The 27,630-nt window shown below is 56.1% G+C and overlaps 2 protein-coding genes and 1 long non-coding RNA gene across 10 annotated transcripts in view; all 3 read right to left on the bottom strand.

The window, feature by feature from the left end:
* Nucleotides 1–2,312, bottom strand: part of EFCAB6 (EF-hand calcium binding domain 6) — a 249,752-nt gene extending 247,440 nt beyond the window's left edge. For 4 of the 7 annotated variants that reach the window (XM_086712072.1, XM_086712076.1, XM_086712079.1 and 1 more), the window contains exons 1-2: nt 2,169–2,312; nt 777–969 (exon numbers count right to left, since the gene is read on the bottom strand). The gene's annotated coding sequence lies outside the window, so the exon portion shown is untranslated. Of the gene's footprint in view, nt 1–776; nt 970–1,877; nt 2,115–2,168 lie in introns of those variants that run through there. The other 3 variants (XM_086712073.1, XM_086712075.1, XM_086712074.1) reach the window with 3 other exon arrangements.
* An 8,328-nt stretch (nt 2,313–10,640) lies between these two features.
* Nucleotides 10,641–12,928, bottom strand: LOC147578844 (uncharacterized). The gene is made up of 2 exons (XR_015253084.1): nt 11,545–12,928; nt 10,641–10,918 (listed from the first exon to the last, which is right to left on the bottom strand). It is a non-coding gene; the product is annotated as an uncharacterized LOC147578844 (long non-coding RNA).
* A 2,056-nt stretch (nt 12,929–14,984) lies between these two features.
* SULT4A1 (sulfotransferase family 4A member 1) overlaps nt 14,985–27,630 on the bottom strand; it is a 34,031-nt gene continuing 21,385 nt past the window's right edge. Inside the window, exons 5-8 of one of the 2 annotated variants that reach the window (XR_015253247.1) lie at nt 25,365–25,459; nt 19,251–19,389; nt 17,956–18,088; nt 14,985–16,566 (exon numbers count right to left, since the gene is read on the bottom strand). Coding sequence is in view for 1 of the 2 variants with exons in the window: in XM_086712071.1 (XP_086568197.1) it covers nt 16,454–16,566; nt 19,251–19,389; nt 25,365–25,459 (347 nt within the window). In the remaining variant the exon portion in view is untranslated. The remainder of the gene's footprint in view (nt 16,567–17,955; nt 18,089–19,250; nt 19,390–25,364; nt 25,460–27,630) is intronic. The other variant, XM_086712071.1, reaches the window with a different exon arrangement.

Here is a 27,630-nt window from a genome sequence, read left to right as displayed (position 1 = left end):
TACAAACATTAAAAAACATTTTTTTTAAAAAAAGGAAAAATTACAAGAATCCCACCTCTATGAGCCTACATTTAAAATTTTTTTTTTTTTTTTTTTTTTTTTTTTTTTTAACGTTTATTTATTTTTTTGGGACAGAGAGAGACAGAGCATGAACGGGGGAGGGGCAGAGAGAGAGGGAGACACAGAATCAGAAACAGGCTCCAGGCTCTGAGCCATCAGCCCAGAGCCCGACGCGGGGCTCGAACTCACGGACCGCGAGATCGTGACCTGGCTGAAGTCGGACGCTTAACCGACTGCGCCACCCAGGCGCCCCGAGCCTACATTTAAATAAACTTCACAAAAAGGCCGGCTCGCTCCTGGTATTTAAAGGAAGAAAGCAGGGGCGCCTGGGTGGCGCAGTCGGTTAAGCGTCCGACTTCAGCCAGGTCACGATCTCGCGGTCCGTGAGTTCGAGCCCCGCGTCGGGCTCTGGGCTGATGGCTCAGAGCCTGGAGCCTGTTTCCGATTCTGTGTCTCCCTCTCTCTCTGCCCCTCGCCCGTTCATGCTCTGTCTCTCTCTGTCCCAAAAATAAATAAAAAACGTTGGGAAAAAAAATTTTTTTAAAAATAAATAAATAAAGGAAGAAAGCAGCCAACCGTTAGCTTCTTGTCTCACATTTTCCCATGCACGTTATGTAGCTGACTTTCCGGTCCTGGCAGGCGACGGGGCCGTCCAGGAGGACCTCCAGGGACCCCCCGGCGACCACCGACCTTAAACGTTCGCTCTCGATACACACCTGGAGAGAAGCTTTCTTAAAGCGATTGTCTTGTCAACAGCCAGGGGCCTCCCAGGGGCGTCCGGCGCTGGGTGGGCACCCGACCACGAAACATCTTCCTGCAGCTGGTTCTGTGTCCGCGTGCCCGTCGGCCTGTCGGGAGTCACAGCGTGGGCGCTGTGGACCTCTCTGCGCACGGGGAAGAGGTGGGTGGCTGGAAAAGGGCGGGGAAAGGGGAGCAAATTTAAAGTCTCGAGTGAGCATTTCTTGGCCAATTTCTGCAAGCACCAAAAGGAGAGGAAAAGGAGAACACGGCGAAAATGGCACCCTTGCCCTCAAGGAGATTGCAGCGAGGTTGAGCGGGAGGCAGATATGCTCGCAGATAACCCACGGGCTCATGCCTGATTCACTTTCGGACCCTGCACCCCCCTCCCCCAACTTAGCCCAGTAAACGTTTGTTGAATGGAAGACGACGGACGAAAGAAAGCGATGAAGGGACGGCGGTGGTGAAAGTGGAATTCACTTACAGCATTTCTGAAAGCCCACCCATTTAGGGGCACACAGGACTCGAGGAACATTATTAAATTATTAAATTACTCTTTTTTGAAAGACAAGTAGGAGTCCTCTTAAGGGGCAAGGTATTCTGCGAGGCAAAGACTTTAAGAGGGAAGGAAACGGGAGACGGAGAAGGAAAGGATCGGGGTGCCCCAGACGGTGACCTCAAGCGCGCTCTTTGCAACAGGACGTTTCACAAAGTGCTTTCCGGACAAAATTCCGGAGGGAGGCAGGGATAACTGTGGGCGGTGCGAGGGGAAAAAAGAATGTTCTAGAAAGAGTTGGGGCTCTTTTTTTTGTTTGTTTTTTAACATGAGGCAAGTGCTGGGTTTGAATTCGGGTTCCGCGACTTCCTAGTTGTGTGAAGTCTGGACAACCCCCTTCACTCCACGGGGTCCAAGTCGCCCTCTACGGGGGGCAGGCAATGACACTCAAGAGCGCTGTGCGGGCAAATGACATAAGGGACATGAAACATTTTGTAAGTTGGAGTGACCGAAGGCAGTGCCACACACTTCCCGTGTGACCCACACACATCCGGGGGGGGGGGGGGGGGGAAGATGTCACTACCTTCCGCGTTGTGGTCCGTCTTCCCCAAATATGACGTCAGCCCACGGGGAGAGGACCGCGCTAGTCACCGCAGTAGCGCCAGGGCCGGCGACAGCGGCTGACACACGTGCTGAACGGGGTAAGCGAGTCACCAGCCCAAGGTCACGTTTGCGGGAGGGAGGCTAGGCGTCTCGGAGGCGGGCAGCAGCCGTCTCAGGGCTGTGGGACCCTCGGAGCCGCCCGCCCCGGCCCTCCTCTCGCCCTCCGCTCGCTCGCGCGCGGGGTCCGGACGCCGTGGCCGCGCCGCCTTACCCGAGCCCCCTTCTCGATTCTCCGCCTCGCGGGGCCACAGCAGAGCGCGGGGACCCCAGGCCGCTCGGCCACAGAAGCCCAGCCCACTCGCCGGCTCTAGGACGCTGTTGCCCGAGCAACGGCGACACTCGTTGATTGGAATAGGAGTCTGCGCACCCGACAAGGAGAGCAGCTCCGATTGGCTAAGCCGGTAAGTGGAGGGGCGTGACCAGATCTGCCCGGTGCTCCGCCCCCGCGGGAGGAACTTCCGCCGGAAGCCTGAGGCTTCTGGGCGCGGGAACCCGCGGAGCGCCGGGGCGACGAGCGTCAGGGGAGAGGGTTTCTGCGACGTGGCCTTCGCGCGAGCTGGCGATCGGACTGGTCCCTCGGAACCGCCTCGAAGCGCGTGGCCAGAGAGAAGCCCGGCCCCACACGAGCGGCAGACTCCCGTGCCTGGAAGAGCCCAGCGTAGCCGCGCGGGGCCTGGGTCACTACGGAGGGAGGAGCGTCGGTGCGCGGCCCCGAGCACGTGCTGCGGCCTTGCCCAAAGGCAGTGCGCATGTGTGGTTGCGCCCTGCGGGCCCCCAGGAGCCCGAGAGCCGCGAGGAGGCGGGACCAGCTTGCCCCTCCCTCCGCATTCTCCGCCCCGGGGCCGTGTGACCTGCACAGTCCCCCTGATTATTTCCAGTTTGCAGATACGAAGCCGAGGCTCAGAGCGGGGTCTTCTGTCCCGGGACACGCAGCTGGTCTATGGCAGAACCGGAGTTAGAACCAAGGCAGGCCAGGCCCTGCTCTCCGTTGTCGGGGAGAAGGAACCAGAGGGGCAGCCTTGCTGAGGAGCCCCCTGCACCCATTTCTGGCGGCGGCGAAGCGATCGTCCGCTGTCACGCTGGGCAACCTGACTGCACATCGCGGGGAAGCTGGTCTTCTTCTCACCGAGGGGTACTGCCATGTTCTCTTGCTCAGACCTCCCGCACCCTCCCTCCCCATCCCCGGCACCTGGCCTCACCTCCAGTCCCCTCGACTCCAAACGACTGGAGCACACTGTTGTCTCGCAGCCTCTTAGACGCCCATCTCTTCTGCTCTTCTTCCAAAGAGAGGCTGCTCTTCTTCCAGCCTCTCCACGTATGTCCTCAATCCCACCCCCCACCCCCACCCCCCAATGGCCTTCTCAGAGACTTCATTGCTTAGGTCAGCCAGTGCTCAACAATGTGCCCTGGGAACCGCTGGCGGTCCTGAGACCCTTTCAGGGAGTCCATAATCGTGCAAACTGTTCCCATAGTAATACGAAGGTGGGACTCGCCTTTTCACTCTTACTTTCTCGTGAGGGGTGCGGTAGGGTTTTCTAGAAGCTACACGATGTGTGACACTGCAACAGATTGAATGCAGACGGAGATGGGAGATTCCAGCTGTCTTCTCTTAAGTCAGACATTAAAGAGATTTGCAAAAATATAAAACTGCCTCTCTTTTCACACACTTTGTTTTGGAAAGCATAATAATTTTTCATTAAAAAAAGTTCATGTGTAATGGGTTTCTTGCTATTTTAAATGAATTGGTAAACAAAATTCAAAATTTGTATCTGTTTTCTTTCTGATGTGGTAAATATTGATAGAACTCACAAAAACCAAAGCACTTTGGGGTCTTCAATTCTTTTAAGAGTGTAAATAGATCTGAGGCCAAAAGGTTTGGTCCTGAGAGCAAAAGGGCTTAGGTCATTGCCTCTCCCATAAAGGCCAAGGTCTCATTCCTCCTCCCTCCCCCACCACCTCCTTCCCTCATAAAATATGCTCTAGTATCTGACGTCTTAAAAAAAAAAAAAAAATTATCTTCTAGCTTCTACCCCAACTCTCCGTAGAGTTATCTGTCCACACGGGTCTCTCAGTTACTATTCACTCTCCATCAGTTTTCCCAGAGGCATAGCTCCATGACTCCCCGGTACCTGGTCAGTTTTCATGAATATTTCATCTGTCCCTGACTTTGCCTCCCTCGACCTCTCAGGAGCATTCAGCCCAGTGGGTCACCTTTCTACCTGAAACACTCTATTACTGTTCCTCTGAAGCCATACAACCCTAGTTTCGCCCTAAATCACCAACTACTCAGTTCTCAGGCCCCACTCGTGATTTTTTCCCCCTCTGGCTCTGACCTAGGTGGTGTTCTCACACTTATCCCCAGCTGCGACCCCTCCACTGGTATGAATCAGAGACTCCTCTGACTTCAGCCGTCCACACAGCCCTTGGTCCTCTGACCTCCCTGACTCTGGCCAACGTCAGTAAATGGCACCACTCAAAGCAGGAAACCTTGTCTTCCCTCGGCAAGATCATTGCCTCACCGCCCCCCCCCCCACCACGCCCCGCCCCGCCCCGCCCCATCTAGTCCTTCAGCAAAGTCTTCTTGGTTCCATTGCCAGAATATGTACACTGTGATCTCACTCATCCATTGTCACCAGCCTCACCAGCACGACCCCGCCTAATGAGGACAAAATGTAGACAGAGCCTTTCCTGTGGTTCCCAAGGGAAAGGCAAGGCAGGGTCAGCAGGCTTAACATTGGCTACTTGGAGTAATTTTGGCAAGATCTTTACTATCTGTAGAAATTGGCTAACCTTGGGAGGGACAGTCACTCCAGTGTGAGCAAGGCCCCGAGATGGCAAAGCATCAGGAAACAGAAAATTTTTTAAAACGGAAAAAAAAAACCATGTCTAACCATTCATCTGTTGATGGGCACTATCAACTTGTTTCTTTTGGCTACAATCAATAATGCTGCTATGAACATTGGCATACGAGTCTCTGAGTCCGTCTTTTCAATTTTTAGGGGTGTATTTCTCGGAGTGGAATTACTGGGTTACGTGGCAATTCTCAGTTTAACTTTTACAGGAATCATGAAATTTTTTCCACAACGGCTACAGCATGTTACATTCCCATCAGCAGTGCACGAGGATTACGGTTTCTCCACATCCTCACCAACATTTGTCATTTTCTGGTTTGGGGGTTTGGTTTTATTCCGATGACAGCCATCCGTAGTAGCCTGAGGCAGTATCTCGCTGTGGCTTTGACTTGCATTTCCCTAAGTGATGTTGACCATCTTTTCACATGCTCATTGGCCATTTGTAGGTCTTCTTTGTAGAAATATTTATTCAAGTCCTTTACCTATTCTTAATGAGGTTGTCTTTTTATTGAGTTCTGGGAGTTACGCGTTCTGGATATTAAACCCTTATCAGCTGTGTCATTTGCAAATATTTTCTCCCATTCTGTGGGTTTTCTTTTCATTCTCTTGATAGGGTCTTTTCACGCACAACAGTCTGTAACCGTGCTGAAGTGTATTGATTTTTTGAATTCCCTTTCTCAGTGTGTATTGTTCATATATAGGAAGATCGTTGCCGCTCTGTATGCTGACTTTATAGCCAGTGACTCTCATGGATCAGTTCCAGCTAATGCTAAGCATCTTTGGTATTTTTAACTTGCACAATCTTGTGTGTGTGACCTGCAAATGACTTTTATTTTTTCTTCTCTCATCCTTGTATTTTAGATTTGTTTTCTTTTTATTTTTTTAATGTTTTATTTATTTTTGAGACAGAGAGACAGAGCATGAGCAGAGAAGGGGCAGAGAGAGAGGGAGACACAGAATCCGAAGCAGGCTCCAGGCTTCAAGCTGTCAGCACAGAGCTCCACACGGGGCTTGAACCCACAAACTGTGAGATCATGACCCGAGCTGGAGTCGGATACTTAGCCGACTGAGCCACCCAGGTGACCCTAATGTGATGAATTTTTAATGTTGAAATTTCTTTGAATTCCAGGGGTAACTTTTTACTATTTTATATATCACTGGATTAAATTGGCTAATGTTTATTTAGGATGTTTGTCTATTTGACACCCCAAGTTTTATTGGGTTCACGGCCACACACACATTCATTTAGGTGCCACCCGGGGGCGACTTCTGCTCTACGGTGCGGCGTGTAGCCGGTGAAGCATAGGCTGTGTGGCACACACGTTGACTCTCTGGCCCTCTGCAAAAACCAGTTTGCCAGTCTTTGGTCATTGTCATGAGAGGCCGTGACCAGCGACTTCCCTTTCTCTGTGATGCTCTGGTCAGATTTTAATACTGAGGTTATACTGGCCTCAGAGTAAGTTGGAAAGTGCTTCCACCTTCCCGGCTCTCTCAAAGCTCATGTGATATTTGCGTTGGGCTTCAATGTCGGGGGAAATTCACCGGCAAAGGTATTTTGTCCTAGCGTTTTCTTCGTGGGAGGTTTTTAATAATTGGTTTAAGTTCTGTGTTACTTACAAGACTATTCAGACTTTCTGTTTCTTCTTGTGTTTGTTTTGGCAACTTACGTTCTCCAAATACTTTGTCTAGATCATCTTAATTGTCAAGCTTATCAGCACAACGTTGTTTATAACGTCCCTTTAGTACAGGGTCTGTAGGAGCTAGGGTGGCCAACCACCTTGCTTGCCAGGGGGTGGAGGGGTTTCCTGAGACATGAGTCTTTCAGTGCAGACCTGAACAGTCCAGGCAGATTGGGACGGTCAGAGCCAAAGAGACACCTTCTCTTTTTTTGGTTTATCAATTTTATTAGCCTTTTCAAAGAAAATCACGTCATTGATTCTTGCTCGTTATTTTTCCTTCTTTCTTTCCTTTGGATTTAATTTGCTGCTCTCCTTTTCCTAGCATCTTGATATGAATATTTAAATCACTGGTTTTCACCCTTGTTTCTTTTCTAGGTCGTGGTTAAGGCTCTAAATCCCCCTCCAAGCATGAATGTACCTGCATCCTCCAAACTCTGATAGGATAGATCTTAATTAACATTCAATTCAAAACCTGGCTTGAATTTCCATGGCGATGTCTCTGTTGACCCATGGTAGTACAGAGCTATATTCAATTACAGACAGTTGGGCATTTTCTAGCTGTATTTTTGTTATTGATTTCCGGCTTAATTCCACTGTGGTCCAAGAAACACAAAGGTAAGATTTTGGTTTATTGGAATTGTTTGAGACTGACTTCCTGGCTCACCATATGACCAATTGTGGTAAATGTTAACACTCTTTTCTGAGGGAAAATTATAGGTGAAAAGCTGGTAGCTGGCTGTGTGAGCAAACTGTTCAGTAGGGACTTAATAAATGTCCTTTGAGCTGATCTGAACTCAATTGTGAAGCATATGATTGGGGCAACATAGCCAAGAATCAGGAAACTGAAAATCCTTATTTCCTTGAATACGGATGATTTTTTTTTCATGTATTTAAGTGACTAAATCAATCTGACATGAGGGGCACCTGGGTGTCTCAGTTGGTTAAGCATCCGACTTCAGCTCAGGTCATGATCTCGCAGCTCGTGAGTTTGAGCCCCACATGGGGCTCTGTGCTGACAGCCGGAGCCGGCTTCAGATTCTGTCTCCCTCTCTCTCTGCCCCTCTCCTGCTCATACTCTGTCTCTGTCTCTCTCAAAAATAAACATTAAAAAAAAAAATCTGACATGAGGTTTTGTCATATAATTCTCTTCTCTTTTCCTTTTTCTCTTAAGAGCATCTTCACTCCAAAGCTTTTTCCCTGCTCCTGGAAACTTTTCACTTCCACGCAAAGAGTTAACTGAGGTGTTTTGTTTTTAACAAGATCTCAGTTCACCTCATTTGTTTATTGTCCTGATAAGCCCATAAAATGCTTTAGATTCCGTGTGATCTTTGTTCACACAGACCAGAGTTCTGTAATGTGATGGTGGCCCCGAGGAGTTTGTTGGAGATTTTCGGTCTTCCCTGACTGTACCTTCCAAAGAATGCTGCCAGCTCCCTTAGATGTCCTACAGTGGGTCTCCTTTCAACAGGGCCGAACCTATCAACTTGGCCATGATACCTCCCAGCATCATTTAAATGTACAACGCCCCCTGCCCAAGAAACTGCTACAGTCTCCACCACTCATTCCCATGCAAGAATCTGCTGCTCAAAACCTTTCGTGATAATCTGGAGAAGCAAGCCATGGGAAGTTGTGGCGAAAATATTTTCACACTTACAACATCCAGCAGACAGCCCACTCCATCGACAATCAGGAGGAAACCCGGGATCGTGGAGAGCTGTGTGGCAACGATCCTCTGTCCCTCCCTCCAGGTTTTGAGTGCTCATCACAATGACGTACGCCTTGGAGACTGGGCACTAAGACCGAGCCTGGAATTATTTCACAGTCATCAATCATGAGGTTATAAACGGAGGTTATGCCTTCAAAAGGAGAAATACACAGCAGGAGCTGATTAACCCCTAAGAAGTTAAGTACTATTTTCCGCCTGGTCTATTAATAAAGAAGGAGGGAACAGCAAACGCAGGGCATAGATACATGATGCATCTAAATGGGGGCTGAGGACATCCCTGGGAAATCTGCTACGAGAGATTTCTCTGACTACTGTCCTTTTCACGGCCTTGTAAGATGGACACCAGAGTCTCCTGAGCTGCCCTTCAAAGAAAAATAAAGAAAAACAAATGAGGGTATAAGTAGCTCCTTTGGAAAAGCTACCGTGGTTCTTTTTTTCCTTTACTAAAATAGATGCTTTCTCTCTGATATCTACCTTGACAGCTGATGCAGCTTCTCATTTTAGTACAACCAGCCAGAAACTAAATTGTATTTTCTTTCTTTCTTTCTTTTTCTTTCTTTCTTTCTTTCTTTCTTTCTTTCTTTCTTTCTCTCTCTCTCTCTCTCTCTCTCTTTCTTTCTTTCTTTCTTTCTTTCTTTTTAGGGAGAGCATGCGTCGGGGAAACAGGCCGAGGGAGAGAGAGAAAATCTTAAGCAGGCTCTCTGCTCAGCGCAGAGCCTGATGGGGGCTCGATCCCACGACCCTGGGATCATGACCTGAGCCGAAATCAAGAGTCAGATGCTCAACCGACTGAGCCACCCAGGCGCCCCTAAATTTTACATTTTAGATACTGTCACTACAAATAGTTGATCACTCTTTGTAAACAGGGGGTCATTCTCGTACCTACTCTAGGATTGCCCGTGGAGAAAGACTGTGCAGGCCCCGTGTAGCCTTTTCGCCTGCTTTCGTTCCCCTCCGGTGTGCTGATCCACTCGTGAGCTCAGTTACGGGCTGTCTCCTTTCACGGAAACAGAGATCGAAATCCACTTACCTTGCTCCTGAACAAGATTCCGCGGTGTAGAACCCCGGCACTTAGAATCTTAACGCATCCCGCCCCCTGAACATTCCGTGACAGTAACGGCCCACCCTCCGGAATAAAGCAGCAGCTCGAAGCTAATTTCATGTCCCATACATCTGGGCAACCTGCAACCCCCCGCCAATCACAGGTAATTCTCTTCACTAAGAGCCAGGGTCTTGCGGCAGCTTGTAATTAGTGCTGTTTAGCATTTAATTTGCCTTTCGTTCGGGAACAAGCACGTACGGATGATGTGATAGGAACGGAGCGCCGCACTCAGCCGAGCGGTGAGAAGACGAACGGGCACCGTCCCTCCTTCCGTCGACTTGGGGCTGTGAATGGAGCCTTTGGCCAGGAAACCTGAGAAGTTACTCAGATATTTTCTTAACAAATGCAAACCAATATACGATTACAGGGGATTATCACTCCTTCGGAATTCAAGGCTCTAACGCCTGGCACGCTCCCTTCTGAGAATTCTTCTGAGAATCGTGGAGACGGGACATAGCAGTCCCCCAAGCTCCGGGCTGAGGGTGCTTCTGGCCTTCTCCCCTGGGGGGGGCCCAAGTGGCGTAGAGACCCCAGACAGAGGCAGCCTCCGGCCACTGAAAGTCAGTCCGTCTGACATGACCAGCAGCCCTCCTGATGTCTCTGGTAAAATCAGAGGGGGCGCCCGGGTGGCTCAGCCGGTTTAGCATCTGACTTTGGCTCAGGCCATGATCCCACCGTTCGAGTTTGAGCCCCGCATCAGGCTCTGTGCGGACAGCTCAGAGCCTGGAGCCTGCTTCGGATTCTGCGTCTCCCTCTCTGTGCCTCTCTCTCTCTCTCTCTTTCTCTCTCGAAAAATAAACATTAAAAATTTTTTGAAAGAAATAGCAGGAAAGGCTTTTCCATGAGGCTAAATGGTCCATGAGAAGAGACCGTTGGAGAAGAGAGCGTTGGGCGTGTAGGTCAGGGCCCCTGAGCAGCACGGCCAGGCCAGAGGGGGCCTGTGCGGCGAGTAACAAATGACGTGCTTGCAGAACAAGGACCTGTGGAGGGGCGGCTGAATTCAGCAGGCAGTGAGAACGTTCCAGTCATCAAGGTTTCACTGACCGACCACCTCTTAGGAAGCTAACTTCTTTACCCCCAGGAAGAGACATGACCAGCCTCAAGAAGCAGATGGTCACTGGGCACCAGTGAGGGCCAAAGTGGCAGCCCTGGAAGTGGTGGGAGAGGGACATCGGGGTCCTTGGATTAGGACCCCACCTGTACTGAGCTCAAAGCCTAAATCGGCATCACCCACGTTGAGGAACGGCAATCCGGGCAGAGGGGAACAGCCTAAGTGGACACAGAGGTCCAAACGGCCAGTCGTTCTTGAGCACAGTGAGACAGGTTCCTAGCTACTAATTGTATTTGGGATTTGTTTTTTCTGGAAATCACACATACCATGGAGTATAAAAGGGGAGAACTGAGAGACAGGAACACTAGGGGGAAAACAAGATTTCAACCAATCCACTTAAAAGTTTTTTGAGGATGCATAAATTGGAGGAGAGAGAGTCTTGCTGGCTCCGTTGAGAGTCTCTCCTTCTGCAGAGATGGCCTCGCTTGGGTATTTTAGGACTTCTGTTCCCAGCTGGCGCTCAACGCCATGGAGATATGCAAAGATGACAACTGTGAAGAGAAGAAAAATGCATTTTCTGGTTGATTTTTATATTTTAAACACATTTCGCATTCTCTGGTGCTTGAAGAATGCTTTTAATAGAGCACAGACTCCTTCCGTCAATGGTGAGGGACAGATTTAGGGACTGTGGCTCAGACATCCGGTGCCAACTAGCTCGCAGGGATCCAAGCGTGAGAAGCAAGTTGTCATCTGATGTGTAGATTTGGCAAAGGCTCAGCGCGCCTTGGCGATGGTGCCCGTGGGCCCAAGCTTGTGTGGCAGGTGCACCGTGACGGGTTCTCTCTGCCCTCGCCGCAGAGTCCATGGCTGGCTCAAAGTTCACGGTCTCCCCCACTCGTCAGCTCCTCCTGGGTGGAGTCGACAGATGGTTTGACCGCCTAAGAGTCACAGACTGTTCGCACTGGGTGGAGCGTCGAGACCCCTGGGCTGAGACCTCCCCGTTAGGAGGTGAAAAGGGGCTCCCCCACCCCGTGGTCCCGGCGACACCCGGAATCGGGACCGGGTGCCCAACCCGGTCTAGCGTATCTTATTTCTTCCCACCTGCCACGCCTCCCGCTGGCCCCTGTCCTACCTACTCCCACCTGGTTCCAGACCCAACCCGCGGCCCTCCTCTTACATTAAGCAGTCCCCCTGCTGCCCTTGGTGTCACCTCTCCGTAGCGCCAACTCTCCGCACCACGCCTTTGTTTCCCGTTTGCCGAGGCGACGTGCGTGTAAACGGGGCTGGGTTCCGCTGCGTGTACCAAGCAAGCTCGCTGAGCCCTGAACAAGCAGAAGAAACCTTAGAGACTGTTTACGACAAAACATCCATTTGGAAGAGACGGATCCTGAGGCTGAGAGAAGGCAGGTGGCTCGCCTGGGTCACGCAGCCAAACACAACTAAACCGGGACTCTAGAGCCGGGGTCCTCAGACCCCCCACCAGGCGTCTCTCTGTAGGTATCTATCTGGGTGGGAATGAGAGCGGGGTCCCCAGAGGACGTACCAGTGGGGTAAATTTGCAGGGGAGAGGCACTGACATCGGGTGTGTCTCCGGGACCCCCACCGGGGCATAGAGTAGATGCTCAAAAAACACCAAGGAAGGAGAAAGGAAGAGGGAGAAGCGTGGCCACCGAAGGGTCGACGCAGTTCTCAGGGGTCCTGTGTTTCCGGGCTTTGGGACAGAGCGAGGACAGGGGAAGTATGGGCACCAGACAATCCATCCCCCAGTTACACCGACATTTGGGAAGCCAGTGAGTGGTCGGGAAGGATGTTCTGGAAGAGGAGAACACCACGGCCCATTGGCAGTAAAGAAAGAGGTGTATAGAGGTCGGGGCAGAGGCCCAGTGGGGCAGTTCAGGGTCAGGAGGCCAGCCTCGTTCTTGTTTGGGAAGACACAGCCTCTGAGGGCGCAGCCAGGAAGGTACAGGGCAGATGGCTCTCAGAAAAAGCAAAATGCACTCTGACCATGAAAGATGTCACTGCCTTAGCAATTATTAGGCGCTGATTATATGTCAAACTCCAACCTAGGGAAAGACACGGCACGGCCCTGCTTTCGGGGTGTCACTGTCCATGGGGTGGGGGGGAGACAGCTGTAGAGCAGTGAGGTGGGCGGGATGAGAGAGGAAAGCAGGGGGCACCAGGGAGCAGCGGGGATGCTCACACGCGAAGGCAGGGCTGGGGGTCCCAGCGGGCGGGGTCAGGCCAGGGCAGGGGCCGGAGGACGTGGCTGGACAGCACTGCCAGCAACGGAACGGCTGTCCCCAGAGGTGGCCAGCTTGTCAGGGACGGGAGGTCCGGCTGTCAGAGACGTCGGTGTCGGTGGGTAAGGCTGGATCCTCTGACCGACGGAAGTGCCACTCCAGTCTGCAAATGCTCGTTCTACAATGAAGGGTGGGCAATGATGCTGCACGGGAGGGGCTGGGACCAAACGCTACAGGAGAGCGATGGGCACCCGAGCACCTGACCTCCACCCATTTCAAACAGCGGTGGCTCAGGTGGTGGGAAAACTGTCCCGCACTTGGGACCTCCCAGGACAGACACTGGGCGCCCGGCCTGTATCCCCAGGGCTGAGGCCACAGGAGGGAGGGAGGGAGGGAGGGACCTCCTGGCTGTGGCCCGAGGAAGTCGGCTGGCGGAGGGGGCGTGGCCACCAGGGAGCCGCGCTGATGCTCCATCCCGTGGCCTGCGAAGGGGCGTGGCGGAGGGGGCGTGGCCACCAGGGGGGCGGTGCTGACGCTCCATCCCTGGTCCGAAGCCACCGCCTCCTGTTAGGTCCCCCGCCAGGAAGGGGGTATGGACGAAGATGGTCTCCACTGTGTAAATTGCGACACCGGGTCAAACCAGTCACGTGGCTGATCTGCTCCGATGGGAGGGCCAGTGAATCTGTACTGGGAAGCCCTTCCTGGTCCCCCCTCGGATGAAGCGATGGGGGCGCGTGGAGGGAAAACAGATGGCGTGTCCCAGGTGGCCCAGTGTCGAGCCAGGCCAGCACACACACTGCCGCGGGGCTGCGGCCAAACGCTACTGCTTGGGAGTAAAGCCCTCTCTGCTGGTCCCCCAAATGCTTGTCGCAATCTTGTTGGTCTGTGACCCTGCCGTTTGGGAATCCCGCGGCAGCTGTCAAGTCCACAGTCTTCCCCGGCCGCTCTCACCTGCTCCACCCGTCCGGGGCCTCGTCGCAAGCTGCACGGCACCTGTGCCTCGAATCATTTTGCCCTCGTCTTAGCTCCAAGGGCCCCAGGCAGGAACTGCAGGTAATGTGCAGACCCTCGCACACGCTGCCCACGAACGTGTAGAGCCAACTATTGGGTCAGAAGGGCCCTTGGGATCATTTAAAATAGCCCCCCACCCCTCATTTTGTGACTGAGTGACTCACACAGCCAGGAGAAAGGCCTTGTAATCCATTTGCTGTCAGGGGGCTTTTAAAAATGCAAACCGGTCAGTGTCCCTTTGATTAAACCCTCCTGTGGCTTCCTAGTTCTTGGGACAAAATCCAAACTCCTGTGACATGTAAGGCCCTCGGTGAGCTGGCTCCTGCCTACCCTCCAAAACTGAGTTCCTGTCACACCAGCCTCCTCTCGCTGCCCAGCCCCCTCCCTGCCCTCCCCACCCACTCCTGGGCCCCCCACCCCAGAGGGCCTCAAGCCTGGTCCCCTCACTTCCTCCTGATCTCGGCTATCACCGGGTCCCTTGGAGTCCTCTTGAGCTTGACCTCACACAGGTTTTGTGACGGGGGCGTCATCTCCTCCCCAGAGAGGAACACCATGCAGGCCAGGCCCTTCTATGCTCCCGGCCGTACCCCCAGCGCCTACAGCAGCCCCGGGGCATCGTAGGTGCTCAAGTGTTTACTGAATAAACGAGTCCAGGAAGGGAAGTGAAAGCAAGTCTGCAGGGATGGGGAGACACTTGGTAAATCAGCACTTCGATTACCCGGTCCCGCCCTGCTGCCTGATTCGCCCACTTTGCCTTCATTTGCTGCCTTATTTCAGGTGCTTGACAAATGGGCTGGGAGCAGACCCTCTGGGGCAGCAGACTGGATACTCCACTGACTAACTTGGGGCTTGGGATCCAGGGTAATTTCAGAGACCAACATCAGTTCTGGGGTTCCACCCGAGTCCTAAAGGAAAGGTCCCGTCTGAAAAAGAAATGTGTTTTCCAGAAAGCCCCAGCTTTATCAGGTAAAACGACGTCCTGGATTTTCCTGCCACCAGGAATCAGGAAGGCAGGCTCTGGAATTCAAAGCGGTCGAGTGTGGTCGAGTGCAATCAGCCGGGTTGGTCTCAACACACCGCCGTGCGCCGCGTGAAACACGGGGTCTCCCCGGGCAGGCCCCACACACCCCCATCTCCTTTTCCCCAGCCCTCCTTTCGGCCCGTAAGTAATGCCAAAGGTGACCGGACAAATAGCGAGGGGGGATTCACCGCCTGGAAAGTCTAGAGCGGAGAGAAACAGCCAAACCAGCGTGGGTCTGAGACCCTCGGCGGCCAACCCCGGGGACCGGGTGTCAGCGGGGCTCACAGTCGCGACTGCCCTGGAAGGCTACCCCTCTGCACTCATCAGCACGCGCTCAACACGAGGCATGGGACGTGTCTTTATTAAAGATGCAAGCAAGCACAGACAGATCATGTGTGGTGCTCAGTAATATCCATACAGTACTAAAAATAGAAAAATAGAAAAGAAATTTCACAGAAAGCAGCCTCCCTCACAGATACACAGAAAAGGCGCAGCCAAGCCCACCATGCAATGCCGCATAAAACACCGGCGTGTGTCTGCACCTCTCCCAAGACAGCAACACAGCACAGAGACCCTTACACGTGGTGGCGACCCTCCAGCCACCACCGGGGGCGCCTGCCGGCCACGTAAACTTCCAAGACGACCCCGGTCCCGCCGCGGCGGTGACACGCACACTGGCGGCCGGCCCGGCCGCTGCCTGGCCGCGTCTCACTGCTTCCCCAGCCAAATGCGGGCCAGACGACGAAGCAAGGGGTGGGGCGGTGAAGACATCACCTGTGCTCCCGCAGACACACTGGGGTGCAAAGGCCTTGCGCCCGCAGGTATACTGGGGTGCAAAGGCGAGGCGGCCGACCAGTCTGAGTGAAACAGGGCGTTGAACCTGCAAAGTGGCTCTCCCGTGGCCGGGAGCCTCGGGTGCACACAGAACAGACTGACCGATGAGCGAGTCTGAGGAACTTACTATGGAGCAACTGCTCGCCAGCATAAAGAGGTCTCTGCCTCAGGGAACGAGAGTTCGTGGAAGGAAAACTCAGACTCCACGTACGCTCGGTCTCTGCGGCAGGTTCTCCGGTCACCGTGTGAGAGCCCGTCGGCCGGCCTCCCCGGCAGGTTCCCTCAAGGAACGTTCTGCTGGTTCCTCCGTATCGGGTGTCTGAGGCCACCCGCTGGGAGTCCCTGGCAGAGGGTCATCCTCCCTGCAGATGCCGAGCGGACAGTCTCTGCTTTGTTTCAGGAAGGTTACAGAGCACTGAACTCATCGAAAGGAACAGCGGCCCCCACACACCCAACTCCTCCTGTGTCTTCACCTCCGAACCGGGTGAGAACAGAACGGCTGTGCCATACAGAACAGAACTACAAAAATAAAGAGTCAACCCTGAGATCTTCCTACCATTTGGGTGTGGCTCGCTCCTGAGTCCCCTCGGAAATGAACTTCTATTTGGTTTACTGACATTTATTTAGATTTCCAAGTGAAAAGCTCTATAAAATACAATAAATAATGTGGGGTTGTAAAAGGCAGACGTTCTAGCTGCGTATGTTACAGACTCTATACTTATGATACAGGCCGTCAGAACCGCCAGCTTTACAACGCTTGTGGTCGGACACGGAGAGACTTCAAAGCCCAAAGGCGACACGGCTGCTCCGGAGGGGAAGCAGGGCCCCCTCTTCCTCCGGCGTCTCCGCCGTTCCCTCCCTCCCCCCGGCCTCACGCTGCTTCCGGAGTTCGTCCAGCAAGGAACAAATGAGTGCATACGGGACTTTTAGCTAGTAGAGTGTCTGGGTGCTGTGAGCATGCAAGTTTGCCGTCGCCGTGATTATAAATAAAAGTCAAACGTCAGGTCACACTTCCCCATCTTCTGTTTGTACACCAAATCAAACTTCTCGTTCATGGAGACAGTGAAGATGTCCTTCCACAGCCCGACTCTTCCTGCAACACAAACAAGAGCAGAGTGTGCTGAATTCACTCGCCGCCGGGCCAGATACCGAACCAAAGGGAGCCTTGGAAATGGTTCTGGAAGGTTCCAGATCTATTTCTGGACCCTTCTGAGCTTGGCCTAGCGGGGGCAGGACAGGCCACCTGAACCCGTTTCCCTGAGGCTGGTCATCCTGGTGTCCCTTCCCCGCTGGGTGGGGCCCACGGGCACAGATACGCAGAGCTGAGGCTCGCAAGCAAGGCCTCTGCCCCTGTTCCCTGGCGGATGCCCAGCACCCAGGCACAGGGCGGGGGATTCACAACACCCTGGAGGACAGACAGTCTCCGGGGAGCAGATCTGCTGCTCTAGGCATCGTGTGGACTTGGGTCCTCTGTGCCAGCATTATTCACTCGACTCGACAGCTCCGCCAAGGTGGCATTTGCTTGTGGAGAATTTAAAAAGGAAAAAAAAAAAAAAATCATCCAAAAAGACAGAACCTTTCATGGTGAGCAGGAGGCCTCCTGGCTGGGTCAAGGGTGAAGATTTTGAGAAGCCCGCCCTTGCAACCTCGGGGAGGAACTTAAAGGGATCAGAAGACCCCACTGGAAACGCACTTGTACAACTAGACGCTGAGTGTGTGCTTCGCCCACTCAGCCCCGCGTGGGTCGCGGGCGATCTCCGGCCGCTCTTTGCTGCTCCGGCTCAGGCAGGGGCTCGATCAAAACACAAGACCTTTCCTGGCAGGCGTGCAGGGGCACGGAGCCCGCCGACCAACGAGCAGGTACGGGCTACCCGTTCACTCATGAAGGCTTCGGGGAAAGAGAGCCCAAAATGCCTCCCCGAAGCCACTGAACTCACTTTCCTCGTGAACTGCAAAATCTTCGGCTGGTCTGGTCAAATGTGAACGGTGACCGGGAGGGCGGCAGGAGTGGGGGGTTCTAAGCCCCCACCTCCAGGGGCCGTGAAGGCCGTCACCGGGGCACTGCCATCATGCTTTGGAGTAACACAGCCTCGGGGGACAGAAATGCTCATTTAGAATTCCTTTCCGCGTCAGCATCTCTGAGATCGGAGCTCTGACCGTCTCCAGCAAATAGACTTCGTTAGCTCGGTTATAACAGAAGCCCCTGTCCTGGCAGGACCTCAAGTATGAAACTGCAAGCCCGCAAACGCTGAGCCAATAGATCTGCCACGACGAGGATTTTTCTCGTCGGTAATGCAAAATCAGACATCAGTGTCGGCGAGGAAAAAAAAAAACCAAACGGGAGAGGCTGTTCTTGCTACCCTCTAATGATACCTAAGGGACAAAATTAGAAGCTTCTAGACCAGCGACACTGTAAATATATTTTTCCACGATTATTTTTCTCAGCTGAGGCAGCTGAGAGCTCATCAAAGGAGTCACCCACCTGGTTTAGGGTTTGGAATCAAGACAGTGCAATATATGCTGTGATATGAATCAAATTTAAGCAACGCAGCTGTCTGCTCAAGCCCTACGTTCTCACCAACGCAAGGAGGTCTTCTGAGCAAAGAGGCAATGTGCTAAAAGAAAACAAAATCAAAGAACTGAAATAAAGCAAAACCAAGGTAAACAATGATAAAGCAAACACATCAGAAGGAGCATATGGGCACGCAGTATGTTCTCGCCACTTCGTTACCACGCAAACGAACCAAAAGGGGTATTTTGGAGAAGGTCACATCCAAGGATAACAAAACACAGCAAAAGCAAAACTAAAAAAAGAGCAAATAAATTTTAAATAATAAATATTTGTGAAGATGCAGCCAGGGAAATAATCTGCGAGGCACTGTGGTTTCGGTCGACTGCTCTGCCTTTACAGGAGGGCACCCCCCGCCTGACCTTGAGAACGGCCGCCTCGGGCCGCCCCGGTCTAGAGGAAGGGCACAAAGCTGGAGGGGCCCCTCCGCAGGACGCGCCACAGCGTCCGGTCCGCGGCGCCAGCCCAGGTAGGCCTGAGCGTCCAAGATGCGCAGCTGGCTCCAGCCGCACTTCCGGGCCGGCCCCTGGAACATTCCGTCACCTGCGGACGCTCTGAATTCACCCAGCTGGGAACCAGAGGCAGGTCTGCGGCACCCAGCGTCACGGGCAATTCACACTTGCCAAGAGGGTGGCTGCCGTGGCCACGGCCACCAACCGGGGGACAGGGCATTTATCTTAATGCCCGAGTTCTCCGCGGTCAGGTGGCTTCAAATATCATGAGCCTTGAAGGACAGACAGCAGCCGGGGCGGACCTGGAGAGGGCTCCTGCCTGGACTGTGTCCTCCGCCTCAAAGTGCTTCAGGCCTGAGAGCCAGCTCTGTGCCAGGAGCGAGCGCCGGCCTCCGAGAAGCCCACGCAGCACCAGCACCCACCGCGGGGACGGAGGGCCCATCTGCAGGCCCCGAGCTTCGAAACTTCACAGCCCCAAGCCCCTCCCGGGCTCTGCTGGGCGGGGTGTCTGGGAAGGCGTCTGCCTGAAACGTCCACCCACAAAGCCCAGGACATCCCAGCCTTCTCCCCGTGACCTAAAAGGCCACCCACACGGCTACAAGGCAAATGCCAGCGGAGGGCCCCGCGGGGCTCCATCCACAGCAGCCGGCTTTCGGATGGCCTTCTGGCCCTCACGGAGCAGAGGGCTCTGGAGAAACGTGGCCCAGGGCAGAGGACGCTGACGTGGGGGGCAGGGGGGAGGGGCCGCGTGCGTACCCCGGCCCACGGGCAGGGCCTCGGCGTTGCAGCACTGGTCCACCAGCTGGTGGCAGTGCTCGCTCAGGGCCTCCAGCTGCGCCTTGTCACAGGACACCCCCAGGAATCTGGCCAGCTGCTCCACCATCGTCACCAGGTCCTGGAATACAAGAGCAGAGAGCAGGGGGCCCGTCAGAGGCAGCGCCTTTGCTGACCGAGCGCTCTGGGCCGGTCACTCACCAGGTGCTCTGTCCACACTTCCTAACTTAGTCCTTGAGACAAACCTGATGTTGGCCTGGTCTGGAAGTTAAAGCCAGGTTAAGAGATTGCCCGAGGGTGCCTGGCTCTCAAGGGGCCGAGCCGGAACTCAAACCCCAGTCGTCTGGGGCACCTGGAGCAGACGCGAGGTCCTGGTATCGCAGTGGTCATTTTAAAACAGCAGCAAGACAGGAAAACTCAGTTCAGAACCGTGCCAGGAGCCAGACCAGCAGACTCTCCCCTTCCCCTTCCGTCCACGCAATCAGCTGGAATCAGCTGGGAGAACAAGGTGGCATCTATGGCCCCCAGACAGGCCCCAGGGCCAGCCCCCCTCGCCAGGCAGGAGGAGCTGGCTTGGAGTAAAGATTCAGTTACGCTCGACTCCATGGACGGAAGCCCATCTCTGGCCCCAACGCTCCTCACTTCTGGACAGTGACACTGTTAGCGACACAGCCTGGGTCTCCGGAGGGGCACACAGAGCCCCTCCCCACCACTGCCACTGTCTCCCTGGGAAATACCAAGGCACCGCATAGTCTCAATCTGTGCACGGCCAAATGCGACCAGGACCCTGACCTGTCACCAGGCAGTCTCCAGACTCTGCCAGCGTCCAGGTCCCGAGTTAGGAAAATGCTGGAGGCTGTTGCCTCCTTGATGGTTTATAAAGCATCACCACATTAAGGCCTCTGAGAAGGCCTGGATAAAGAAACCCGTTAAATTTCTTTGACGCGGTATTTTGTAAACCTTAAAGAAAGAAAGGGTTCTGGGAGAGCTGGATTGAGTGTCAGCTCCTCTCTGGATTCCCAGGGTGTTCCCCACTGGGCCCTGCGTCCTGCCCTCCCAGCTGACCCCCGGGGAAGGGGCTCCAACCAGGCAGGGGCTCCGACGCTCGGCTCCAAGCCCCGTGTGCAGGGCTCGGCCAGGATCGGAGCACACGAGACGTGAGAAGGAAACGGACTAGAAAGAGCTCCCCTCACTTGCCCTGCCACGCGGTAGCTCTAACTAAAAGGAAAAAAACAGCAACGGAGATTAGAGACAGCAGGCCCTCAGGGGAGATACCACAGGAGAGGGACTCGACAGAATCCCGGTGGGGACAACATCCACCCGGTGGAGGAAGGTGCGGCCGCCTGCCACGAGCCTGCTCCCCGGTTATGAGACCGAGCCATGCGGGCAGGCAGCGTCCCCACCGTGGGCCAGCTCTGGACGGCCGGCAGGGCTTCCGGAGCTCACTGCCCGTCTGTGAATTAGCGTGTCTGGTCCGCCGGTCACAGTCGAGACTCCTCACCTGTGGCTGGTGAGACCACCCCACAGATGACGACGGCAGGATTTGTGGGTTGACACGCTGGGGCAGCCGGCTGGGCGTCCGGCTCACGGGCACAGCCCCCAGCGCCGGGGGGAGACGCAGAAGCCCCTGGGGGAGCGCACAGGGCAGAGAGAGCTCGGCTGCTAAGTATTCCCACCCAAGACGAGAACACGCCAGGCCCGTCCACACTCCTGGAGCCCGATGACGTGCACCTGGGGTATTTTTTTTGGCGTAAGATGCAAACAACGTGAATTCCTAAAAATGTGACAGTTCTTTAATCTCTATTAGAGACATCCAGACCCTTACTGAGGTTTCTGAAAAAAGAGTAAGCGGTAGAAGTGAGGCCCTTGGGGGGCGCCCGGGTGGCTCAGTCGGTCGAGCGTCCAGCTTCACCTCAGGTCATGATCTCACAGCTCGTGAGTTCGAGCCCCACATCGGGCTCTGTGCTGACGGCTCGGAGCCTGGAGCCTGTTTCTGATTCTGTGTCTCCCTCTCTCTCTGTCCCTCCCCCGTTCATGCTCTGTCTCTCTCTGTCCCAAAAATAAACAAACGTTGAAAAAAAAAAAATTTTAAAAAACAAAAAAAACAAAAAAAAAAGTGAGGCCCTTGGCCACAGTAAATGCCATTTGGTTCCTCTGGCATTGGGAATGTGAGTCCCAGCTGAGAGGGGTGCAGGCAGGGCTGGGGGTCTGAGCTTCTTGCTGAGGAGGCCAGTAAGGCACGGCAGGAACCCTCACCTTTCAGGGCCTGGAACGAAGCCAGAGAAGCCAGGCACAGGTCTGTGGTGTAGCTGCTAAGTTATGTACGTGCTACGTCCCATTCCGTCATGGTTTAGTAACTAAAATAATGGTCAAGTTACTCATTGCGGAGTCACCTGAGGCTCCGGGAAGCCGCTGTCCGGGCCCTTGTGCGTGTGCACGCAGCTGAACGGGCTCGGGGTTTCTCCTTGCACACCAGGCCTGTGGTGTGGGAGTGCACGCCCATGGTACAGGCGGGCGCGAAACACTCCGTGGAACCGGCATGCCTAGTGCCCCCCCCCCCCCGGGTCAGTGCCCAGGGGAAAAGAAAGCTTCTGTCTGCCGAGACACAAGCACGTTCACGGGACGTTATTATTCCTAACCACTGCAAATGGAAGCAACCCGAACGCCCGGCAACACCGGATGGCGAAACGAGTTGTGGCGTCTGGCGTGTCCCTGCCGCAACGGAAAACCACACCAACGGAGAACCAGCCTGCCCCACGAGGCACTGCCGAAGCTCAAAGCGTTACGCTGAGCAAAAGAAGGCAGACACCCGCGTATGTGCCACAGGACTCCGTTCATGGGAGGCTCAAAAACAAGCAGAATTAACCGGAACCAACAGAGATAGAAGACTGGTCCCCAACGGGAAGCAGAGGTGTTGACTGGAAAAAGCTAGAATGTTCTGGATCCCGATCTAGGTGACGATTACACAGACGTACGTGCATAAAAAAAATCTATCAAGCTGTGGACATATGATTTGTATACTGGACCGTATGCACTACACCTCCCTAAGATGTGAAAAAAGAACAATGACGGACATTCGCCGAGTGCTACTGACCTCCCGTGCGTCAGGCCCTGCTCGAAGTTGATGCCGCCTGTGATCCTCTTATAACCCTGTGACGGAGGAGCGGTCTCATCTCCCGGCTTACGGGGCCCGGACAGGCCTTGACAAGAGCGGGTCCCACGCCCACACCCAGGTCGGCACCAGGGAGAGGAGGGAGTTGGCTCCCGGAGGCCCCCCTCCCGGGCCTGCAGCCATCCGTAGACCCCTGGGCCTGGGAGACGCGTGACGGCCTTGCTCACGTCTGGTGGTCAGGCAGGGCTGGCGGCTGGGCCACCATTCTTCTCCCCCGGCGTCGCCAGTGGGACGCTCGGGCATCCCACGCGAAGTCTACGAGGGCCAGCCCAGCACGTGAGCCCTCCCCCAGCTCCTGAGAGCGGCGTGCCCGGCCAGGCCTCCAAATTCGCATGGCCCGGCCCGGTGTCGGCATGGGAGGCTGCAGGAGGGCACAGACACTGGAGGCAGGACTCACGAGGGCCCCACACCACCTGTTCCCCTTCTTGAGCTCGAGTCACGTGGCCTCCTGCTCGTGGCATCCCTGCTGGCCGTCCTGCGGTCCCCTCAAGTTCAACAAGGCCAAAAGCGAGCTGCCCTCTTCATGCAGAGCCTGCTCCTCCTTCTGTGTTTCCAGTCAGATCTCTGTAGGATCAAGGCCAAGTTCCACACCGTGCCCTGCCTACCTTACCTAGTGTCACTGAGTCCCCTCCCAGTGCCTGTCCCCATCCCCACCACCAGGAACCACGTGGACTCTCCACATGAACTCTTTCGCCTGAGCCGTGGCCTTGGTCAGGACACCGGGCTGCTCTGCCCGGAGCCGCCCTCCCAGGCTCGCTCACTCGCTCACCGTCCCCTCATGGAGCCTGCGGCAGCCCACCCCAGGCGAGCCCCTCGATCCCTGGGCTTCCTTCCGGCTTCTTAACAAGGAGGAAGGGCTTCTGCCGCGAAGACCACGTTTCCATCCACAAATGCGTCCTGAGAACTGTCACGCATCAGGCACGGACGTAAAAGCAGAAATAGGCACCGAAACTCCCAGCCCCGGTGGAGCTCACTCTGGTAGGGGAGACGGTGAGCAAAACACAGACACAGGTGACAAAGCACGGGGCGAAAGGGCGGACGCTGTGGATGGGGAGGGGCCGATTCAAGAGGGCATCGGGGGAAGCGTCACCAATGGCAACAGAGACCCAAAGAAGTGAGGGAGCGACCCACGCAGGCGGGGGATCGGACAACGTTCCAGGCAGGGCCACAGCAAACAAAGCCCCTGAAACAGAAGCCGGCCCCGCAGGTGGCAAGAACAAGCAGCCAGTGTGGAGCCAGACGCCCAGGCACCGGGCCGCTGAGTGAGACCTGACATGCTCCCAGAGCGACGTGCGGCCGGAGGAGCACAATCTGACCGGCGTGCGCACCGTCAGAGCAGCCGCCGTGCTGCAGTCACACGGGGCGCGGGCCTGGGGGACACAGGGAGGCCGCCCGGGAGGCCGCACGAGTGATGACCTAGGCTGGAGTGATGCTGACCTGGACCACGGAGACTGGGGGCCGAGTGGTCAGATAGGGGCATATTGGGAAAAGAGAGGCCACGGGATTGGGAAGAGGGACACGAGGTGCGAGACGAAGTCAGAAGTTAAGGGTGACTCACGACTTTCACCTCGGGGACACAGATGGACCTGGCCGCCACGATCTCGCACAGAGGAGCTGCGGAGGATTTGAGGGGAAACCTGCACTCTGGTGAGACTCCCCAGGCAGCCCTTCAGGGAGAAAGGTGCAGGGGTGGCCAGTGGAGAGCGAGGGCGGGGAGGGTCCACGTCTGGCGGGCAGTCACCAGGGGAGGGAGCAGGGATGGCAAGAGACGAGAGCCCAGCCTGAGGCCCGAGGCCCGGGCGTACCACCGAGCACGCGGGAAGACAGCAGCCAGGGACGTGGGACCGTGGGGCGTCCTGAGTGCCGGGGGAGGGGGCGAACGCCTGTCACCTGCTGCCAGGAGGTCACGCGGGACAACGTGGACGGAGACCGCGGGACTGAGCTGTGTGGCGGCTGACAGAGCAGCGTGGGGGTACAGGGGCGAGCCCAGCCAGAGCGGGCTCAGGAGGGGTGACGACTGTGCGGGGACCTGCGGCAAAGCGGAGCAGAGGAGCCAGAGAGGGAAGGGGCTTAGGGCAGGCTCGCCTTTCGTCCATCCTAAAAAAGGGAGCCGTCCAAACGTCCCTCCAGAGACGATGCAGCCCCAGCAGAGAGGATAACGGCGTTCTAGAATTAAGCGAGCCGACGCACGTGCAAAGAACTTTCTATGAGACTCAGCACACGGTGAGGCCACTAAAAACGTTAACAGAAGCGATGATGCGACACATGACTACGTGACACGCGACACGGCGGGCCCTCCTTCCATTCGGCGAGCCCTCCAGGGCACAGGCACATCTCGCCTTCAACCGTTCCCACGCCACGGCGGGGCCCGGAACGTTCAGGCAACAACCACCTAGTGCCATTTCCTCCTCCACACCCGGAGTCGGGCACTCAGAAGCCCTTGCCCTGGGAGCCGCCGTGTCAGCCATCTGAGCGCTGCCCCTCTGAGGCAATCAGGCCACGAGAGATGAGAAATTCGGGCTCTGCCGTCTCAGCCCTTCTCCCCCAGTCACCTGTGGAGCGGGTGCCAGGAGGCAGCAGGGCAAGTCTGGCCGTCACCCTGCTCCCCCGGCCACGGCAGGCAAATCATGGACGGGGCTTCCTGAAGTGCGTGCCGTCCAACCCGGAAACTGCCCGCGGAGCCCGGGCCTGGGGGACGAGGGCAGGGTCCCACGTGCCAGCGCAGCCTGGAGACCGGCCACCGGGATTCCGGGCACACCTGGAACACGGGAGTCCCTTCGCCCAGAAGCTGGGGGTCTCGGAGAGGCCGGGCCGCACGCTCCGGTCACGGCCGCCACGGCATTCAAGGGGCAGGCGGGCTCCTGCGGCAGGAGCCCAGGGGCGGAAGGCGCCAAGCCCGCGGCAGCTGCCCGCCCAGCACTCACCCGGTGCATGTCTTCATACTTGAGGAAAAGCACGTTCGAGTCCATGCGGTGCTCCCAGAACTCCTGCACGTGCTCAAACCAGGAGCCGTAACCCACTGCGGAGACAAGGGGACAGGTGAAATCACAGCCCGGGGGCAACCACTGTGCACAAGTCGGGTGGCCTGGCTCCCTGCCTTCCGGGAGGTTCCGCCCGTACTGGCCAACAGCTGTGGTCCAGGAAGGGGAGGACGAGCTCTCAGCTCCGGGGGCAGCCCCCCAGGTGAGCCCTTTTCGAGCCCCAGACCCCCGGCTTTGTGTGCCAGTCTCTCCTGCCAACGGTCCTCGGCCCCTCCCCTCCCCCACCCCCGGACGCCCTGAAGACCTGACCGCCAGGGGCAAAGCCTCTGCTCAGCAGCGAGAAGGACGCTACCGGGCCCCCACAAGTTTCTGTTTAACACGAGGTCACCAGGAAGGGAGCCACGCCCGGCGCGACGGAGACACGGGGCCGGTCGGTTCCGCCGGGGGCAGGACAAAGTACAGGCAGCTCTAAGAGCCGAGCGCGAGGCCCCGCCAGGCCAGAGGGCCACGGGCACAATGCCGGGCAGAACCAGGAAGTCGCCGGGAGCAGGAGGGGCGGCGTGCGCTGACACACGAGGCCCACGCCCCACACCACAGCCCCCGCACTTTCCACACCCCTCAGGGCTTTGCTTTGCCACATGGGCAGGTTGGGGGCGGCTGCCAGTCCGTGCGGCCCCACTGCTTCGAAATGTTCTGTATAAACACCACGGATCCTCACCTGCTCCCTCAGCGAGACAAGTCTTCCTGGGGGCCTTCCGTGTTAAATGGAGGAAGGCCTCAGCCAGAGAACTCGGGGCCCTGCCAGGCACCAAGGAGCAGCCCGGCCGGGTGCTAGGCGCCAGCCAGGAGCGCTGGCCACACTGCCCGTAGCCCTGCTCCCCCCCCCCCCCCGGGTGCCCATCCATCCCACAAACACTGGGTCCGTGGATCCCGCTTCTTGGGCTCAAATTGCTCCCAGCCTGTCTGGAGTCACCAAGAAGACTGGCGGCGAAGATACAAGTGACCGACACTGGGAGGGAGGCACTGTGACACGAGGGGCCCCGTCCCCCTTGGGAACAGACCCGGGAGGGTGCATTAGGGCTGTGAATGGACTTAAAGGTGTAAGGACAGGAAGGCCATCAAGGTGGCTCAGAGCACAAGGTCAGACGGGACAGAGGGGCACAGCGGAATGGCAAAGGACACGCCCCAGGTGAGGCGGCCCGGCCTCTCAGATCCCACGCCGGCTGTGTGACCGGGGCAGGCCGCTTAGCCTTTCTGAGCCTCGTCCTCCACAAGCGGGGTGACAACAGGACCTATAGGGCAGCCAGCAGCCAGCACGGCGAGAACACCCACGTAATGCTCGTGGCCCCAGGGCCTGTTGGGGGGAAAGCACCGACTTGTTCCCTCTGGTCCCGCGCAGACTGGGACTGCCGAGGGACACGGAGGCCAGGGGTTGACAGGGGACTGCTCCTGTCCCTGTCAGAGTCACACCTCAAGCAGGAACGCAGCCTCCACCCCCCACGTTGCAGAAAACCTCATGGATTTAAGTGCGTGACAGGCTGGGAAAACCCATTCCTGCCATGCCCAGCCAGCCCGGGGCCATGACGTCAGTCTGCCGTCTCGCCAGCAGGTGGCAGCACAGCAGCAGCCTGGCCCCACACTTGAAGAGCGTCCGGAGGGAGCTGGAGTCCATCAGGGGTCACTGAGGGGTGGCCCGAAGGCCCAGATCTCAAGGGAAAAGCTTGGGCTTTTCCCAGGGGCTCCGGCAGGGGTCGGGGTTAGAGGCAGAGATGACAGAACAAAGTGAACTTGGATTCAGCCAAAAGGCCTTGTTAGGGACCCACCGTGGGTTAAATCCTAGCCCGCTAGGGCCTCGGTCTCCTCACTGCAGAGGTCTAGCTGCTGGGCCCGGGGTCCCCCCGGCATGCCTCCCACGGCCAGCCCGGCACATCCCGCCCACCCCATACACAGCAGGCCGGCCTTAAAAGGCAGGCCAGCCTTCCCACTTGAGAGGACGAGGCAGAGTCCAGAGAAGGGAACAAGGACCAACTCACCAACGGGCTAATAATAAGCACGGGGGCCCCGAGAGGAGAACCCGCCTCCCGGGTCACTGCCCGCGCTGGCACACAGTTCAGGTGACCTGAGTCCGGGGACAGAGCAGGAGTCCAACAGTCATGAACAGAGAAGGCAAGAAAAATCCCTGTCATCCCAAGGGGCTGTGTGAGAAAAG

This window comes from Puma concolor, chromosome B4 (genome assembly GCF_028749965.1).
Source record: "Puma concolor isolate L17-30 chromosome B4, mPumCon1.1.hap2, whole genome shotgun sequence".
Lineage (NCBI taxonomy): Eukaryota > Metazoa > Chordata > Mammalia > Carnivora > Felidae > Puma > Puma concolor.
This window is presented reverse-complemented; position numbering and strand designations above follow the sequence as displayed.